Genomic DNA, 20,162 nt, shown 5'->3' with positions numbered 1-20,162 from the left:
TACTGCCGTCTGATTGCAAGAGCAGCCCTCCTTTGGCGTTAAGCTAACTCCAGCTGTGACAAGACTGTCTAACCAACCGCCTAGAGCGGGAACTGTGAACCCACACACAGAGACGCCATGCCTTCTGATACTCGTCAGCAGAGGAATCTCGGGCGAAGAGCACGGGTCAATTCCTAGACATGCTGGCCTAGACGGATAGTTACCAATTTATATTAGAACGCTCACACAGCACTGCGATGGTAAACACGTGTCGAGTACGCGCATGCAATACATTACTTGATTCGTGTAACTTGTAACTGGGTGAGGTCACTCCCTGGAAGGCACTAGGAACAACTACATTGACCACTAGGTTTAAAAAAACGAGGAAGATCATTCATATGCACAGATTACGTAGCAGGCAGCACAGTGCCGAGATGTTAACTACCTCACCTGGTATGCAGGAGGTCGTCGGCTAGATCCCGACCCTGATGACTGCTGTATATTTGCAGTTTGCATGTTCTCCCCGTGGTCATGTGGATTTTTCTCTGGGTCCTACGGTTCTTCCCTCCACATGTATTTGACGACTATACATTTCATAATAAACTATACATTTCATAATAAACTAGACATTTCCTCATAAGCCACTTAGTTGAGTTACCATGTGGCTAAGTCACTTCTAAAAAAGAGCTATATAGTTCAGTGGGCCTTACCTGCTAAAATAAAAAGTTTAGTTAGTTTAACACGAATATATCAGATGTGTAAATGATTGCAACTCACTGCATCTCTGAGTGCAGGTTCGAAGTCTGCTTAATCACTCACCGACCTCGCCCATTAAACATTTGCGCAGAGAGGATACAAAACTAATTCTGTGGAGAAAAATCCATAAGTTCCAATCCACCGAATAATTCTAATCCATCACACGGCTGATGAGTGTGCAAATATGCATCGTCAAAAGTAATCAGCACAGTAAAAAAAAACACTTTAAACGCTAGTCTGCACAAACACACACATCTTGTTCAGTTAAGCAGAACCAATAGTCATAAACACAAGCGAGAACAATAATTCATACGCACATTAATAACGCACACACACAAAGACAAATGTATCCCCCAGCACAGCGTTCTGGACTGCGGAGGAAATTTCTGCTGGCAAAAAGCTCGCAAGACGGGCACAGAATTCTCGTCAATGCCAGGTGCGGTCCAGTACCACATGGTTGCGTTTAGCTCACGCGTGTTCACGACTACCACACTGCACCAGAAACTAATTTTAGGCTGCGCTGACCTAGTGGAGGCCTGAGCCAAGCTCACAATAATCCAAACCGATCTATAGATGATGTGGAAAAGCAGGGCTAAACAACGGTCAGCCATATTCTTGGTTCTTTCGGTAAAGCCACGTAGAAGAAAAATAATAAATTAATAAAAATTTAACAATAATATTATCACGACGTTTAGATTGCAACACAAGCAATCGTCATCAGGTGTGAAAACCACAGCAAGAATAATCCAAACCTGATGATGATTGCTTGTATTGCAATCGAAACGTCGTGATAATTTTATCGTTTTATTTTTTATTCTACATTGACTTTACCGAAAGAACCAAGAATATGAATCCCTGCAGTCACGAAAGCTTTAAATAGAAACGGTCAACCAGCATAGACTGGTGTTGCTCATCACTGCTCTGGGGTAATTTCAGATTTGTGCAAACAGTAGATGCTGCGGTTTCCGATAAGCGCCACGGTGGCAAGATGTCAACTACCTCACCTGGTCTACAGGAGGTTGTGGGTTCCATCCCGACCCTGACGCCTGCTGCTGCTGTATATTTGGAGTTTGCGTGTTCTTCCCGTGGCCGCCTGGATTTTACTCCGGGTCCTCCGGTTTTCACCTCCACATTTAGAATCAACATCACGCGTTTTAGAGCATTTGGCTGCTATACATTTCCACGTGATAATCCACGACGTTGAGCTATCATTTATGGCCAGGTCGCTTCTGAAAAAAGAGCTATATACGTCAGTGGGCCTTACCGAGTAAAATAAAAATTGTTTATAGTAAGCGTGGGAGTTTTCACTTAAGAGTGTCCATAGCGGAGTTGGAGTGATCAGACCCGTAACTGTGCAGGTGCTCCGTGGATTGTTTCCTCGCGAACTGAGGAATGGCGAGAGCTTGAGAGGCCTTCACCCAGCAGTGCCTTGGTCTTGGCTGGGATGGTGACGAATCACTTCGCCTATTATTAAATCGACTGCCGCACCAAGGCCTCCCGACGCCGCGACGGCGACTGTTTGGCCATACCTCACCACGCTGGTCAATGTGGGTTGACAAAAGGGGGTGTGCACGCGTGCCCGCAAGCAACGGTTCAGATATGAATCGCCACTGATGATAGCCGTGAATTGAAATCGAACTCGACCGGGTCACCTGCTTCTCAATGCAGTGCGCAATCCACTAACCCACAGCTCCCCAGAGTCTAAATGGGAAATGTGTTTATAACCAGCCAGTACACGGATGGCACAAGTTCTAAAGATGGGTGCAAGGGCTGCAGAAATGCGCATGGCACATCACGTATATAACACCCCAGTGACTCGTCCTGAAAATTAGCAGATGGAAGTAATATATATTTGTCTGGTCTTGCTTCTTTTTGCCCTTCCTTAGGAGACTAATTACAAATCCCCCTTGTAGACAGACTGTCCTGTTGGTAGCGTAAAATAAAGACACAGCCCCGCAATGTTTGCTCACACCACCACCGCTCGCAGAAAGCCCTCCACTCGAGGGAGCTCAAGAAAGACCCCCCCCCAGAGTATTTGGCCTATGTCTGATTATGCTGGCCAGATGTCTTGGGAGAGAGGTTGAAGTACCCACATTTCACCACACCACACCTGACGAACTGCAGTTTATCCATTTACACAGCTGGAAGGACAGAGGCGGGGGGGGGTTAACAAACGTGTTTTTCAGCTGCAACATTGGGAGATCACGCGGTGTTGGTTCACGGACAGCATCATGTCTTGCTCATCTCCATATCCCCGAATCTGAGCCAGTTTAGGACTTGCTATGCATCATCAGTGTGATCAGTGTGGCACATTCGTCATGGAATGGACTCATAAGAGTGCGTCATAGCAAATGTTCAGACTTAACTTAATTCGATTGTGTTGGACAACACCAGTCACTTTTCAAGGACGATGACCGCTGATGACGTTCCACAACATAGTACATATTCTATTGGCTCCAGGAAGGTAATGTGTGGAATTGACCCCCGACTGAGATGTCGACTCTAAATACTCGTGATTGAGTTTTGGCGCTGGGCCGGTTGGATTATTTGGATTAAGTTTCTGCCCAGCTAATAATTGCACAGATCCAAACTTCGCCGTAACCAGTCTGCCACCAGAGGAACTGTGTAAGGGTTTGTTCATTTCGTTTTGTTCGTGTTACGAATCTATTCTATGCAAGCAACAAAAGCAAAAATCCAGTATCGCTCTCAGAAGTGTTTTCGGATGTAGCGCATGTTGTTCGACAACCAAGTCCAACGTTTTGCTCAATTTGCTGGGAATCGAATTCAGTTCCTCAAGAAGCTCCCAAGCACGTGGAACAAAACATCGGAGGTCGTGCCGAACGACGCGCAGCAATGGCCCGAAAATAAATCAGAAATCTGTAAGGCACAACTGCAAAAGTTGTAGAAAAAATTATGTTATCGGTTAACCAACCAGCACTGACCAACGTTGAGTATGTTCAACAAAATCCTCTTGACTCTGACACAGCATGAATATGGGCCTTGATACAACAGTGGACTGACAAAGGGCTGTAAGGTTTTTTTTATCTTGTATGGAATGGATCATCATGTGACCAATCCAGTTGAAATGCACCATGTGGTTTGGACAATCAAATTTAAATTGGACTTCATTATCAATTACATGACTTTCGAAATCAATAATCGATTGGGTAAATCATTATCGAAAAATCGATAACCTATTAACAACTCAAGTGAAGTATACAATGTTTGGGAGATCACTTAAAAGAAGTGTAGCCCCTGCCAATTTTAGGTGAACACATTAATGATCAAAATAGGAAACAAATATTCAGTTAAAAAGCAACTTTGTTGACAGGCCTGATATGTAGGTAGAAGGGCATCTCTAACCAGTCATGAAACTGGGAGTGACAATCCCAGTCAGGGCCAATGCAGCCCCTCACCCATCCATCATCATTCATGGCAGCCATCATCTGTGCACTGCTGGATGAAGGCCTCCTCTAGTTGTCGCCATCCATCACATTCCTGTGATGGAACGAATCCTTTCAGCTCCTGCATACGGGCTGAATTCATCACTCCATCTCCACAGTCGTCTTGCTTCCAGGCTGCCATTCCATCGTTTTCCTCGACTATAAGTCATCATCCCTTCTGCCCAAGAACACTTATTTTTCTCAGTCAACAATATCAATATGAGCTATATCATCTGCCCAGGGTGGATAAAATTAGGACCGCCTTTTAAGGATTCTCCACTTGGTAGGAAGCCAGCAGCGGTTATTCTGAGACCACACACATTCATGGTAAGTCACATAGGAATGTGGAACGAACTGCTCACGAAGATACATACACCCAGATAGACATTATTGGACCTTTATATATTTTGGTTAATTTGTATTGAATTGCAAACAAATAGAACATCCAGTCCCTTACTGACAATAACTTTAACTCAACAGCCCATAAAAAAACCACGATATACCCTTTTAAATGTATTGGCCGAGGCAATACTACCCAAAGTTCCTGTTGCACTCTTTAATCCCATAATTTGACTCACGCATTAGGAACATATTTAATTAATGATGGACTGGTTGGGGCAGCGTTATGAAGCAGTGAGTCACGAGCATGCATGTTTGGCCAGGCGTGATGAAGCCATGGGAGCGGTAGTGTGGTGAACACAATGGTGCGTCGGTGCTACTGGCGGCGCTGAGCAGTGGCTTGCTCCAGCTTGCTGTGTGAGAAGCAGGTGCTGTATGCAATGGCGCAGGCACAGCTGAGGCACGGCATAGCAATCGCTGTCAACGTGAAGGTGGGACCGTGTGTGTGAGTGCATGTGTGTGTGGTGCATCCAGCAAAACAACCCCCTACCTCCTCGTGGTGCCGAGCGGCAACGCTGTGGTGGGCAGTGCTGTGGGGGGAGGGACAATTTTTTTGGCCTTTCCCCTCATGGCGTTTGTAATCACCACAGCGGCCAAATGGGGGCTCTGGACAGGTACGAGGGGCTGGTAACCCCTCCACCTTCAATTAATTACCACAAAACCACGACGGAAAAACTTAATTAATAAGCTTGTGCCGGAGGCCCCGGGGGGACAGGCGTCCATGACGTCTCTGGGCCAACCCCATTTGGCGGAGCCAGGAGACTGAATCCTTATCCTCGGGGCTCCTCCAGAAACCACAAAAAACCACGACGTGTGGCCACTTGGAATGATCGAACGCTCACTGCGGAGGAGGCTGCTACTGCTCTGTCGGGAGCTGAACCGGTACCGCCTGGATCTCTGTGGTATTCAGGAGGTCCGATGGACCGGTTCTGGCTCCTGCTACCATGAGTGGTGGACAGTCCTCTTCTCGGGGCAGGAAACTGCCAAACAACAGGGAGTCACTCTTCTTCTGAATAAAATAATGAAGGGGGTGTGGGAGCATGGCAGTGAGGTGTGCGAAGCTGTAAGCCCCAGGCGACTTTGGGCTCACCTTCCCATCAACCAGAGGCGAGGAGTGGTGGTCGTGGTTACGTATGCCCCCACTGAAGACGAACATTCATGGAGGGATGCAGGCAAGGCTGATGAGTCCGATGCCTTCTATGACCTCCTGTCAAAGGTGCTAGCTAAAGTGGCCCCTCGGGATAAAGTCATCTTGATGGGTGACTTCAATGCCCGAGTTGGTCATGATGCTGGCACCTAGTCTGGAGTGATTGGAAGGCATGGGCCAGATCAGCTCAATAACAACGGCAGGAGGCTGCTATATTTTTGTGCAGCCTATGGGCTGGTATTACCAACACGCTGTTCCGGCATTGGCACATCCACAGAACATCATGGATGCATGCCGGGTCCAAGCAAGAACATCTGCTGAACTACATAGTGACGGAACAGCGGATGCAGGCCCATGTCCTTGACACCAGGACCTACTGTGGAGCTGACCTGCCCACTGACCATCGACTCGTCATCTGTAAGATGTGCCTGTCATTCTTCCACTCCGGTGGTGGGTGTGCACCCAGGACCCCATTTAAACCCTTAGTGGCATGGTCTCAGCTAGCTGATGAAAGTTGCAAGCAAAAATGTCATCATCGCTTGCGGCTGGAGTTGGCATCGTCCCCCACTCCTCCTGATGTCGAGGGAAATTGGCGAGGTTTAGGACTGTGGTTCATGCAGCTGCAATGCCTGCTTTGGGTACACGGTCCAGATCTCCCCAGAAACCCTGGCTGACAAAGGAGGTGTTAAAGCTGGCTGAGAAAAAGCAACAGGCTCACTCTCATCGGCTACAGCATCCCACGTCAGAGAATGAGGAGGCTTACCGCAGCCTTCGCTCGGAGGTTCGGAGAGCCATAAGGCGCTGCAAGGATGGGTGGTGGTCGTGGGTTGCTGAGGAGATGGAGCCTGCCTCAATGGCCCGCGATCACAAATCGCTCTTTAATTCCATCAAAAAAGTAACCTGCAGCGCCACACCTTTTACCATCATTAGGGGAAAGAACGGTGATCCAATCTCCGACCCCCAGAAACAGGTTTGCAGATTCGCTGAGCATTTCTGTAAGGTCCTGGGGGAGGAGAAATCCCTCAGCCTGGAAAACGTGGGACAAAGTGGGGATAACCCTGCTCAGGCTGCGGTGCCTCAAATATTGAAAGAAGAAGTCACCCCTGTGAGTGGCTGCTGAGGTGCCATCTGTTGAGGAAGTACTGAAGGCGATCCAGAGCCTTAGACCAGAAAAGGCACCGGGCAGAGATGATCTCCCAAGCGAAATGCTGAGGGTGGCGTTTGTGCACAGACTGCCCGACATTACATCATAATAACAATCTGGACCACTGGACGGGTTTCGCAGGATTATAAGGATGCCCTGGTGGTCCCCCTCTTAAAGAAGGGGGACCGCACAGACTGTAACAACTACAGGAGCATCTCACTCCTCAGTGTGCCGGGAAAGGTCCTGGCAATGATTGTTCAACATCGCCTTGCTAGGCACGCTGAGGAGAGGCTTGCGGAGCCCCAATGTGGTTTCAGGAAAGGGCGATCCTGCACAGATGCCATATTTTCTGTCCGTCTGCTACAGCAGAGGTGCAGGAAATTACAACAAGACCTACATCTCTGCTTTATTGACCTGGTCAAGGCCTATGATACTATCAGTAGGCCTTGGCTCTGGGTTGTTCTTCGTGCTTTCGGAGTCCCTGACCCTCTGCTCACGATCATTAAGGACCTTCATGATGGTGAGCAGGCCCGGGTAAAACTACGTGGCCAGGCGTCGGAGTCATTCCCTGTACACCTTGGGGTGCGACAGGGATGTCCTCTGGCTCCCACATTATTTAACATCTATTTCGACCACGTAGTTCGTGAAGCCTTCAATAGCTGTACCGGAGGAATTTCCATCTGGTACAGATACAATGGGAGGCTGATCGATGCCCCAGTGCGGTCAAGGGATGGCTCCCTATTGCTCAAACATGTTATATATGCTGATGATCTGGTAATTGAGTTGGAGGCACTGCTGCTGAACCTGGAGCTTGCCACTAAGAGGTGGGGACTTACCATCAGCCCCACCAAAACTAAGCACCTGCCTGGGTAATTTGTACCATCGGACACTCAACCCCCACAATTCCCAAATAGTGACAGGGCAGTTGTGGAGAGAGTGGAGAGTATCCCATACCTAGGCAGTATGCTCATGACTGGCTCCAGTTTAACAGCAGAAGTCTCACTCCAAATCAGTCGAGCGACATTATCTTTTCAACGGTTGCGTAACGCTGTGTGGAAGCTACCTAGTCTGTCGCTCCGCACGAAGCTTCACGTCTTCTCGGCCACAGTCATTCCCTCCCTTCTCTACGTTTGCGAAACGTGGACCACCATAAGGGAACATCTTCGCCGGTTAGAAACATTTAGGCTGGCCTGCCTACGATCCATCCTGGGTTTAACCAGGTTGGATTGTGTGAGGAGCTCACAAATCCTTGAAAGATCTGGACAAAGTCGCATCGGTGAACTCCTCCGGCAGGCAAGGCTGCGTTGGCTGGGTAATGAAGCCGGCATGTCCAGCCACCGCATGCCTAAACAGCTTTTGTTCGGCCGGATCGAGGGGGCTAAACGGGCGCAGCACAGGTTAGAGAAGAAATTGAGTGATGTGGTACAGGAGGATGTGGAGCTAAGTGGACTTGCCGATGACTGGTCCCAGCGGTGTCAAGATCGGCCTGTGGAGGAGGCTCGTGAAGGATGCTACTGGGCGGTTGGAGGCAGTCGCCCTCCAACAACAACGGAGGGCAGAGGAGCGACGCTCACAACAACGAGCAGAGCGCCGGGTGGTTAAAGCACAGCAAGTTGGCACAGTAGGGGGCAGAGGTGGTGCATCAGCCAGTCATGTCATTCAGTCGACCCGTGGCACCTGGGTCTGCCCCGTAACCTCCTGCCAGCAGGCGTTCGACACTTCACATAGCCTAAAGGTGCACATAGCCTGGCACAAGCATCGTGGTGACGTCACCGCCACTTCGTGGCGAATGGCGGTTGTTTTTATTGTTGGCGTAGTGTACCGGTTCGCGTACTGCGGCTAAGAACCCAGCGACCCGAGTTTGATTCCCACTCACGGCCAACACCAGTGACGATTATTTGAACCGGTCCTGGGTTTCCCATAGGTCGAATCGGCCTCAAATGAGTACCTGGTGCGGTGTGTAAACATCACCACTGAGGAGACAAAGGCGGCCGGGTGTGGTGCTGGCCACCCACTCCCTCGTGTGCCATGCTGGCCTTCATAGGTGCTCGCAAACAGCACTTGCCCCAACAGTCTGTTAAGGCTATACGGGGGATATTTTTCTTTGATCAAGCCATTGGGGGGCGGGGGGGGGGCGAGGGGGGAGGGGCTCGCAATCCCGAGCTCTAAAATCGATATTGACACACACATGACGACACACCGCACGCTCTGCCCGCTGTCAAGGCAAAAGGTGACGAGGTCATCACAGCTGATGTAGCCAATGTTACCACAACACATGAGAAACTAGGGGAAGAAATCAGTAACAGTGACCAGCTTCTATCAAAGTGAAAAGCACTGGTGTGGAATAGAGCGTGGCCGATGCGTAGATTATTACATCGCAGAATCGCGAGAGATGGTGGCCACTAGGGAAGGCCTTCATCCAGCAGTGGATTGACCAAGGCTGACCATACAATGAGTCAACACTAACATACGCTGTGGAAACGTTAACCTTAGGATGGAGGAAGGACAATAAAGGACAAGCCGTGGAAAGGAGAAGTTGATGAAATAGGGTGAGGAAGAGGACACAGAGGCATAGTAGAAGGTGAATCTCTGCAAAGCAACTATGGTCACATTAAGAAGAGGGAAAAATACTAAAATCTATTATTATTTTACGAGGTAAGGTCCACTGAGCTAAATAGCTCTTTTCCAGAAGTGACCTGCCTGGCCACAAATGATAGCTCAACGAAGTGGCTTATCATGTGTGAATGTAAAGCAGCCAAATACTCTAAAGGCACGTTTCTAAATGTGGAGGGGAAAAGTGGAGGATCCAGAGAACGATCCATGCAACCACAGATGGGGAGAACTCCAAATATAAAGCAGCAGCAGACGTCAGCGTCGAGATCACACCCACGACCTCCTGTATACCAGGCGAGGTAGTTAACATCTCGTCACCACGGCGCCCACATTGCCAAGGAAAGCTATCTTGAGAGATGGGAATAGAATAAAGAACCAGATAAAACCGTAACTGCTTTATGGTTGTGTCTATCATATCTATCATACCTGCCGGGTACTGGTCTTTGTTTCCGAGTTAATCCCCCCCCATCCCCAGCTCTCTCGGCCTCCCACTTCCAGCCCCCCCCCCAGCCTCACGTCCCCTCTCCTAGCGCTCACGCAGCACCCCCCTACCCCCACCTCTCTCTCCCCCCTTGCCCATCCACCCTTCTTAACTATATAACATCTTGCCACGGGAGCTCTCTCTCCCACTTCAGCAAAAAAAAGATCTTGCTGTGGTTTTCCCACCTGATGACGATTGATTGTGTAGCAATCGAAACGTCGTGATTTGTTTTATTTTAATTTATTTCTAACTACGTGACTTTACCGAAAGAACCAAAGAGTATAGAATAAAGACGACCAACAGGGCCAAGGAAGGAGCGGGACAGATGGCGTTATAGAGGCCTTAAAAAACGCGAAGACAGGAGAGTGTTGGAGCAAGAGATGAGAGGTATAAAGGGAGGCAGGGAGAGATGTCATCTAGCAACTGACCCACGAAATTCCTGGACATGGAGACCAATGATGGGTAATGATGACGATGATGACTGTGACGGCGATGATTATGAGAATGATAAGTGCCTAAAATAAGTACAAGCTCATGAGGTTCTATCACTTGGCAGTGATTATTATAAGAAGACACGTCTGGCTTAGGAGCACCACCAGAGCTGAGAATTGGCAGGGAAGGTATATTCTGGTAATGTGTAAAATGCCTGGTAAGTATGATGATGAGAAAAGTTAATAAACATTTATTAAATTCCATAAAATGTTTCATTCGTGCCACAAAAGACAGATTAACAGAAAAATCTTAAAATCACATTTTGAACACGTACTGTATAGTAATCATACACTCAACTAAATATCACCAGACAGGACCTTAGACTCCCTTGGTTATTGTTTTACTTCATGTACATACCAATTCTACCAAGGTAGCTCCATCCCACTCAAACAAGTTCATCCAGTACAGGTGTAGTGACATAGAATCGGTCACTTAGCAACATAGCGCTGGCTGCTGGCAGGGAAGGGGATCTGCAGCTTGCAGCAGCCCTGACTGACAGCAGGCCACGTGATCGACCCGAGAGCGATTGAGGGGGAAAGTCACTGAAGGGGCACATCGAGAACCCGCTAGAAGGTTCCAGAAGGGGGGCGTGGCCAGGGGCGGAGCCAGCAGGCCACGCTGGTAGTAGAAGAGGGGCCCCGGGAGGGGACCTCGAGGCTGTCGTGTGGAGTGGGGGGGGGGTCCCAGTCGTTGCTGCTGAAGATCGTCACCACCATCGCTGTCGTCTCGCCACCTTCGACGCTGTTGTCGTCACTTGCTACATTGCGCTGCTGGACGGTAGTTGGCTGTCTTAGTTCAGCGCCGTCAGTGTCAGACGGCGAGTGTTGTGTGTAGGCTAGCAACCAGTGTAGAGTTTCGTATAAGCGAGTGGCAGCAGAGTGTGCAACACCGTAGGGTGTGTATTGTACAAAGTGTGCTCGGTGTTTAATTAAAGAACTGCCTCCAATAACTAAAGCCTTATTATCTCTGTAATAAAGCCAAATCCCTCCTTTACAGACAATTTGTAGGACGAATGCCTCCCCTGTGGTTGCTGAGCATGGCTACAGGAGAGGTGTGAACAGCGCAGTGTTGTGCATCTGGCATTATGACATTCAAACAAATTAATCTCCTGGACGAGATGGAGCCACTTTGGCAGACAGAGGATTAGTGTTCACCGATTAGTAAATTGGAAAATGCGGCAAATTTAGTTTTGTTAGACAATTTAGTTTTGTTAACAGTCTTACCTACGGTGCCATCTTTTATGCAGTCATGGATTCCTGCTAGACATTGAATGAGAGAACGGGCTAACTTAAAATGAATGTTAACACTCCAAATAAAAAAAAAGCATAAAAGGCAACAAAAAATAAAACACAAGTAGCACAGGCAGAACCCAGTGACTCTGTATCAACCATTAAACATACGACACTGTCAATATCACAATGCACAACAGCTTTGGAGAGTTCAATTTTGAGCATTCGATTGTATATGGGGGGGGCTTCTATTTGTCAATAACCTTTCCTTAAATATGCGACATTTCGGGCAATGGTCCTTCTTAATAGCAGACAGGCCAGCAAGGTATAGTGATATCGAGGTGACACAGAGTCTATGCCCTGCACAGCAATACAAATCAAATGATTGAGAAAACAAAACAAACCATGAAAATGTAATGGAATTGCTTGTGGTCGTGTTCATACCTGTGTGATTTGAAAACTGCACAGAGTTGATTGTGTCCACTTCAAACCCCAACACCTGGGTAAAACAAAGAAAACTGGTTAAGATTCCGACTCATGTCCAAAATAACATTAATTTCCTCAGAAAGGAAAGAATTAAAGGTGCATGCTGCATTGGGAGGTGGGCCAGAGTAAACATTGACACCACCTAATGTGGAAATCTTTAATAGCACAAATGTATTTATATGGCCTATGAGTGAATAATTTGATAACCCACTGATTTCCAATGGTTATCACACAATACGCTGCGATTGACCACAAAAAAATTGTAACCGCTAGGTGAAACATCTCAACACACGGATCAACAACAACCTCATGCAGCAATGGATATAATAGGACACATTAAAGGCAATGGCCATTTTGCATCTACTGCCTAAAACGTCACCATTTATATATTTATTTTCAAGGTAGCGTTAACGAGTGTGTTGAGTTTTGTGTTAATCGTGCTTGCACTCCACTGCCAAGTGAAATATCTGGTCTGGGCCCAAGGATCAATGAGTAGGAGAACACTAGAAAAACACCCACACTAAAGAGATTATAACACTCAAAATCAAAACAAATGGATATCAGAATCATAACATTTATTTCTACTGGAGGAATCCGATGTGCTAGAAAGCTCTTTCACAGATATCCAGTAGGATGGGTCATGTAATGCCCTCCCCTCCTATACTCCCATCTCCTCACAGCCCCAAGCCAACAACAACTGCCAATGCCTGGAAGTCTGCCATCCAAATGCTAACTAATCTCATCCCTGCTGAGCTCCAGCGATCCACCAAGATTGAGCTGATCAGCGTGACTTGTCTCAATGCCCAGCCGGTGGTAAAAACAAAAGACCTGCAGCCAAAAATTCTGAAGAATTTGGCAATTACATATTTACAGATTCTACTTTCCTACAATCTCCTTGAAACTTTTCTGTTCCAAATGAAAAAATGTGCATTTGGGCAACCAGTAACCGCGTCCTATAAATGTGTACGAGCGAGAGTTAGCCTCACAGGAATTCAAGGTCACTGAGAAGCCCTTCTGTTTGTGTGCTACCCAACCAGACAGTGACATTGTGCATTGATGGCTCTGCCAGGGGAACATCTGTCCATACCAGATTCATCTGCTTCCAAACATTAATGAGACAGGACGATCTTTCCCCAGAAGCAGGGTTTAATATAGAATCAAACTCATCATCAAGCATGATCGATCAACTCCTGAATTACGGCCATTCCAAGCCGACGCCATCTCTCAGGGTACCGCGATGCAACAATCCACCCTGCACACGTGCCGATCTCATCGCTCCGTCTGTGCCACTCTGTCAACATACTTGACCTCCGATTAGCACGTATGGTGCGAAAGAAGTCCAACATACAAATATATTCCTTCTAGAGTGTGAATGAACCTGCTCATGTTCTGTATTCCACGTGCTCCTCTGCTGTCTCTTGACGTCATTTACAAGTCTGCGCCGCTCCGGACTTCGAAGCAAACTTTTCAGTTGTTTTCATTTTTTGTTGATGACCATGTTTCTAAACTATATGGCCGAGCAAGTAATATACACTACTCTGAAATGGCTCTGATATTAGCCAGTTCACTGATTTTAGGTAGGTCAAAAATTACTGTCAAAAGCCAGATGTTTATTTTAGCATTGATGGGAATGCGGAGGCACATGCTGTTAGTGAGCACCTGTTCAGGTTGGTAAGCCAAAACCAAGCTTATTGTTTTTCATCTACCCAATGCTGATGTTAAGACCACACTATTTAACCAGTGTCGATGCCTCAGGTAAGGAAAGGTTGGGTTCAGAAATGTATTTTCCACTGGTATAGTTCACGGATCAAAATCGAACCCAGGTTCATTGGTCCCGTAACACATTGGGCTCACAACCACGTCATCACCACTTTCCCTTAAAACGCACAGACGCACACGCGTGCGGGCGATTGAAAAAAATCACGAGCACAGATCATAATGGCTACTCTACAAAAATGCTAAAGAGGTCCATGAATCAGATGATAGTCAACACGGCGCCATTAAGAAATGGTAAATGCACACAGCGTTCACTGCGGGATCCAAACGCGACGATTGCTTTGCAAGCGAGGCATCTGGCACTCCGTGTGTGCAAGTGGTTTAGACCCCCTCCTTGCCCCCCCCACCACCGCCCCATCATGACTGCACCCCTGATCCCAACCTTCTCATCTCGCCTATGCACATGGCTAGGCAATAGGACCATTTTGCCAGTCAATTATTTTAAAGGCCACCTGGGGAATTGAAACCCAAGGCTAACCCAACTCACAGCATCTGCTCCAATCGCAACAGCAGCATCACATCAGATGGGTTATTTTATTTTTTACAGTGTGTATTGAGCTCATTATAATCATAATCATCAGCCATGATTAGTCCACTGGTGGATGGAGGCTTCCCCAAGCCATCGCAACCCCTCACAGTCCTGGGATGTAACATTCCACCTAGCAACACGAGCTGATTTCATCACTCCATCTCTGCAGTCAGGTGACGACGTCCCTCTGTTGGCTGCCACTCTTGAATTATTCTGAATCCCTGACAATCAACTCTTGACTGGTAGTGAAGAATAATGAGGGTGGTCACTAATCTTATAAAAAACAGACAAATTAGATTGTTTGATGCAGTAGAATGCAAACAGCTTCATGCATGTGCTTCAAAAAGTGAATTAATTTGTTTACTATTGCTTGTACCTACATACTTAAGTATTTACTTTGAATTATTTACATTTACTTGTTAATTATCTGCATCAGGCCATTAACTACACTCATTAATGTACACCCATTTGTGTGCAACTTTTCCAGTTACCCATCAAATCTTTCTTTAAATCTCAAAACCTTTGCGGACTGTAATGTCGCGTAAGATTGTCACTGTTTAGAGTTGGGTAAATTATTATTGATTTCCCTTTTAGGATGGCGATCAATTAGGGATTTTATTCACCAATTTTTTTTTGCAGGGTGTAATTGTGTTTATGAAAAATTAAAAAAGGGCAGCTCAATATAATTTACTTTTCCAAAAGTTCAACGAGAACCTCGAATGAGCAGATATTTATGCAGTCACGTAGCGAACAACAAAATATAACATTTCGATGAAAAGATTTCGGAGATAATGGCCATGCAAAAATGACATGAGGTTGAAGGCAATTACGCTGTTATAAACCACGTGTAATATATATAATAAATATGCTTGTTTAGCATACAGAAACATACATTTGACAAAATGAAACATGACAGGCAGGTTATACGATGGATATTTAATCTGTTTCTTAATACCAAATTGTATAATACAGTGAAAGTTTTGGACATTTGCAGTTCATCTTACAAACACCACTATATGTACAAGATACTGGATTAAACCGTTCAACGGGATGCATATATGGCTGCTCGGCATTAAGCCTAAAGACACATTGTATGGGTTAGTTTATTAAATTAAATTATTTTTTAAAATACTGTCAAATCCAACAGTTTCCACAACGAATATAATACTTTAGGAAATGTAAGAGGCAATGCATCATCTGCCAAATGTCACATTGTAATAAACAAGGGCATATAACCTCCGAAGTGTCACTGTGACTAATACATCATTATAAAGCTGTTTGCTCTAAGAGAACATCACTATATATCACGTAAATGGCATCTTCTACGTAGCAAGTTGCCATATCGCAAACTTCAGCTATTTACAATGTTCAAAACAGCATCACTGTCATTTGCCATACAACAAAAATATAAAACATAAATAGTGTCAGAACTGTGCGTCACGGCAATGAGACACCGTTGCCCACTTCGTAAATAACCTGGGTTTTGTGATCTCATTGTAGGCAGGGCTCATTGCACAACGCCAGGATTCGTGGTCTTGAACTCAGAACCCGTTTATAATACCGGGGCATACGCTCCACTGATTACAAAATGACAGTCCGGATTTTTTTCAGCACCTAACACACAACCGCAACACAACACACTGCACATCAAAGACGATGTACCTATGTGCACAGGGTAGGATTAAGGTGGTAGTTAATGGAGGTGGGGAGGAAGATCAGACACTGTACGGATGGAGAGAGCCCGGTGAGAGGCATATGAATGAATGTGAAGAGTGATCATGATTTACAGCGGATTGTCAATCCAGTGGAGGAAGACCACACGATGCCATATGGTCATGAGGGGTTGTTTGGCCATACATCCCCAGACTGGCCAGCTGCAGGTTGGTGACGGGGAGGGTTTAAAACCAGTTCAAATGTCACTCACCGCTGATGCTGGCCATGGCCGGGAATCAAACGGAGGTTGCACGGTTCATTGTGTAGCGAGTAAACGACTGCGCAACCACTCTCCACCGAGATTAATTCGTATTTTTACGTGAAAATAATTTAAAGTGTTTCACCGCTCCTCATCTCCATCAGCAGCCATGAACCAACGGTGTCATGAGACTATGCCGTCGGCAACAGCGGGGACAGTACAGCAAAATCCATTGTTGTACTATACATCCAAGGTCCCACATCTATGCTAGCTGCCTTCACCATCCACACTGAACAGCATGGGAAGGCTGTGCTAAGCCAAAACCCTGGGACAATGGTGGAAATTCCTCCCTAATTTCCTATTGGTATGAGTGGGCCTTCATCACATCCCAATGACAAGTGTGAATGATCAAAATTACCCCCAGGAGCCACATGGCATGGTGAGGCCATCATCCAGTAGTGGATTGACAAAAGGGACCGTAGATGTATCATACAAGGTTTTGTGTAGCTTATTAAATGGATGGGTGCTTGTGTTTTAACATGCAAAAAACCAATATCTTCCACTTAGCCCGATAAAGACAAGCAAGTGCTGTGATTACGCGCCTATTAATGCCAGAACGTCACACGCGAGTTAACTATTACTAAACTACGAGTGGGTGAAGCAGTGGTATGGCCATGAATGCAAATCCCATGAGTAGGGGAACCTATCTAGGGCCTGTGGGCCGCATTGCATAACACCCACAGCCACTTGGAAAAGGCCTGTCAATTATACTGATAGGAACCTCCTGGTTACATCAGCCCGCAGGGGATTATTGTGTTCTTCTTTGGTTCTTTTCGGTTAAGTCACGTCTAAAAATAAAATAATAAATTAAAATAACATATTACGACGTTTCGATTGCAACACAAGCAATCATCATCAGGTATAAAAGAAATAGCAACAAAAAATCTAATTAGAAAACTATAGACAGACATACAAGCTCTCTCTATATTTAAGGGACCGTCATAGAGACAACCCCTCTCTTTGTGCCGATGTGTGTCCTCTCTCTGTGTGCCGTTGTGATGTCTGTCTGCTTGTATGTCTGTCTATAGTTTTCTAGTTAGATTTTTTGTTGCTATTTCTTTTATACCTGATGATGATTGCTTGTGTTGCAATCGAAACGTCGTAATATGTTATTTTAATTTATTATTTTATTTTTAGACGTGACTTAACCGAAAAGAACCAAAGAATAATTCCTGCAGTCACGAAAGCTCCTAAATTAAGATTGATTATTGTGTTCGTCGTACAGGGAGGGGCTGGGTGGGGAGGGGAGGGGCTGGGTGGGGAGGGGAGGGGCTGGGTGGGGAGGGTGGGACTGGGTGGGGGGTGGGAGGGGTGGGGCTGGGTGGGGAGGGGCTGGTCACCCCGTGGTGCCCTTATAAAACTCAACGTTTAACCTACTCATGCCGGCTTGTGCCCGCCCTCACAGTCAGCCATATTTGCGGAATACACCATGCCGCCGTTGACCCTGGCCATTGACCGAGCAACCCAACGTTCCTACCAGCTCCCTCCGCAGGAATGTGTTATACTACCCGTCACTGCAAGCATATTTGCCACACTAATCGGGCAGTAAAGGGGTAGATTTTCGAAACTGTCAATACTGCGTATATCATTTTTGTGGGTTCAGTCACTTTTATGACTTAACTATGGGTTTTAATGCGGACAGTTAAAAAAAGTGAAATTCCTGTTCAGCCCTGAATGATGAAAAAGTCCCCTTACACCTGGCCTAGCCACGAATATCCTCGTGCGTATGTTCATGAGCACACTGAACCATTCCTCATGAGGATTGTGGCAGGTTGATATACCTATTGGGTCAATGGAATTACAGTGCGCTAAATGCAACACTACAGTAGAACAGACAGCGTACAAAGACAAATAGCAAATTCAGACATATTCCAGATGAGCAAGCGGTGTTCACGAGCACCCATCAAGGATGGAGTGGCACACCAGAAAGTCAGCCCCCTGTCCGGCCGAATTTGTCTCCCCATTGTCGGTATTAACGCCTCCAGCAGGTACCAATTTCAGGCCAAGTCAACCTAAAGCGAGTCCAGTACAGGAGGTTCTAACCTCACGCGCCACTGATGATATCTATGGGCAGACATTTAATCCAAGTCAATGTAAGCATTGCTGTGTACCATAACCCAACAACAACCACCGCCATTCACCACGAAGTGGCGGTGACGTCAACACGGTGCTTGTGCCAGACTAGGTGCACCTTGGACTCGAGGTAGACCGAGCCACAACTCGACACGTACACACGCCAGGCACCCAAGCTCCAGCATTATGTAACTGAGGGTACAGGCGTCACAACGGCAGTGTAGATGACTCGCTCGCGCCAACCTGCCGTCACACTATCCACCTGGGATTTCGCACACAGCGGCAAGCACCGGTGATGGGTAGAACATAGAACTCAACAAGTCGCGTATAACACATCTCCCCGACAACCTTGCAGAACGAGTCCAGTACCACGATGTGTGCGTCAACACACGCGATCGTGTAAGGGTGGGTCGATCTCAGGGTGGCCAAGGACAGCAGGGTTCAGGTGCCGCTGATTGTGACAGAATCGACCCCGCGTGACCCGAGATCATAACGCACGGTGAGAGCCACCGTGCCACACAGGTCAATGCGCATACTCACTCGCATACACACAGACACACGAGCATAGGTACACACAGACACACGAGCATAGGTACACACAAGACACACGAGCATAGGTACACACAAGACACACGAGCATAGGTACACACAAGACACACGAGCATAGGTACACACAGACACACGAGCATAGGTACACACAGACACATGAGCATAGGTACACACAGACACACGAGCATAGGTACACACAGACACACGAGCATAGGTACACACAGACACACGAGCATAGGTACACACGTACACGTGCGCCAAACCAACCGCATCCACATGGACCACACGGAGACAGTGGAGGAGTGACTGACAGATACACGCTCCAAGCTCCCACTGGCAACATTGCCACAACAAACCTCACCATCACCAACCTCTTTTACCACCACACCCACGCCTAGCCCCAATACCACCAACCACGACGATAATTAAAGTATCACACCAGCAGTCATTCACTCCCCACCACCATCACTAAGCAACATCACCACCAAAGAATAATCACCACCTCCACCAACATTACCACCATAAAAATCACCACAGCCACAATCACGACGGTTCTCCTCACAATTGGCACCATCACGAACCACCTCCAACCAGTCACCACCCAACATCACCACGACCACCACCAATAAAACCACAACTCCCCCCACCACCACCGCCGCCGCCTCCCCCCAGCCCCGTCGTCACCTGCAGCGGGAAGGCTGCCGACTTGTTGCCCACGTATCCGCGCACCACGTGGCTCTGGATGGAGAGCACGCGGCACTCGGGCTCGCACTCCATCTGCGCGGCGTCGCGGCTCTCTGCTGCTGCTGCTGCTCCTCTTCCTCCTCCTCGGCGACCCGGCTGGACTCCGGCTCCCAGACCCGGCGGCGTGGCTTCGGTTCCGGCTCCCGGCTCCGGCGTGGCTCTCGCTCCGACTGCGGCTCCCGACTCTAGCAGCGTGGCTCTGGTGGTTCCCGGACCTGACGTGGATGTGGCCCCAGCTGTGGCTCCCGCCGGTGTGGCCCTGGCTGAGCCACAGAGCCGCGCTGAGCTCACCACGTGTGTACGCAGCGCGCGCGCGAGCATTGCTCCTACAGCGGCCCCGCCGCCAATCA

General features: G+C 47.4%; 1 protein-coding gene across 5 annotated transcripts in view; it reads right to left on the bottom strand.

Annotated features, from left to right (window-relative positions):
* Positions 1-20,162, bottom strand: part of PDXK (pyridoxal kinase) — a 67,856-nt gene extending 47,694 nt beyond the window's left edge. For 2 of the 5 annotated variants that reach the window (XM_078616378.1, XM_078616379.1), the window contains exons 1-3: positions 19,753-20,162; positions 12,128-12,182; positions 11,678-11,713 (exon numbers count right to left, since the gene is read on the bottom strand). In XM_078616378.1, the coding sequence (XP_078472504.1) occupies positions 11,678-11,713; positions 12,128-12,182; positions 19,753-20,133 (472 nt within the window). In that variant the 5' untranslated portion in view covers positions 20,134-20,162. The remainder of the gene's footprint in view (positions 1-11,677; positions 11,714-12,127; positions 12,183-19,752) is intronic. The other 3 variants (XM_078616381.1, XM_078616382.1, XM_078616380.1) reach the window with 2 other exon arrangements.

The sequence above is a fragment of the Lampetra planeri genome, chromosome 50 (genome assembly GCF_965212315.1).
Source record: "Lampetra planeri chromosome 50, kcLamPlan1.2.h2, whole genome shotgun sequence".
NCBI classification, from domain to species: Eukaryota; Metazoa; Chordata; class Hyperoartia; order Petromyzontiformes; family Petromyzontidae; genus Lampetra; species Lampetra planeri.
Note: the sequence above shows the minus strand (reverse complement) of the source record. Positions and strands in the feature narration are given on the sequence as shown.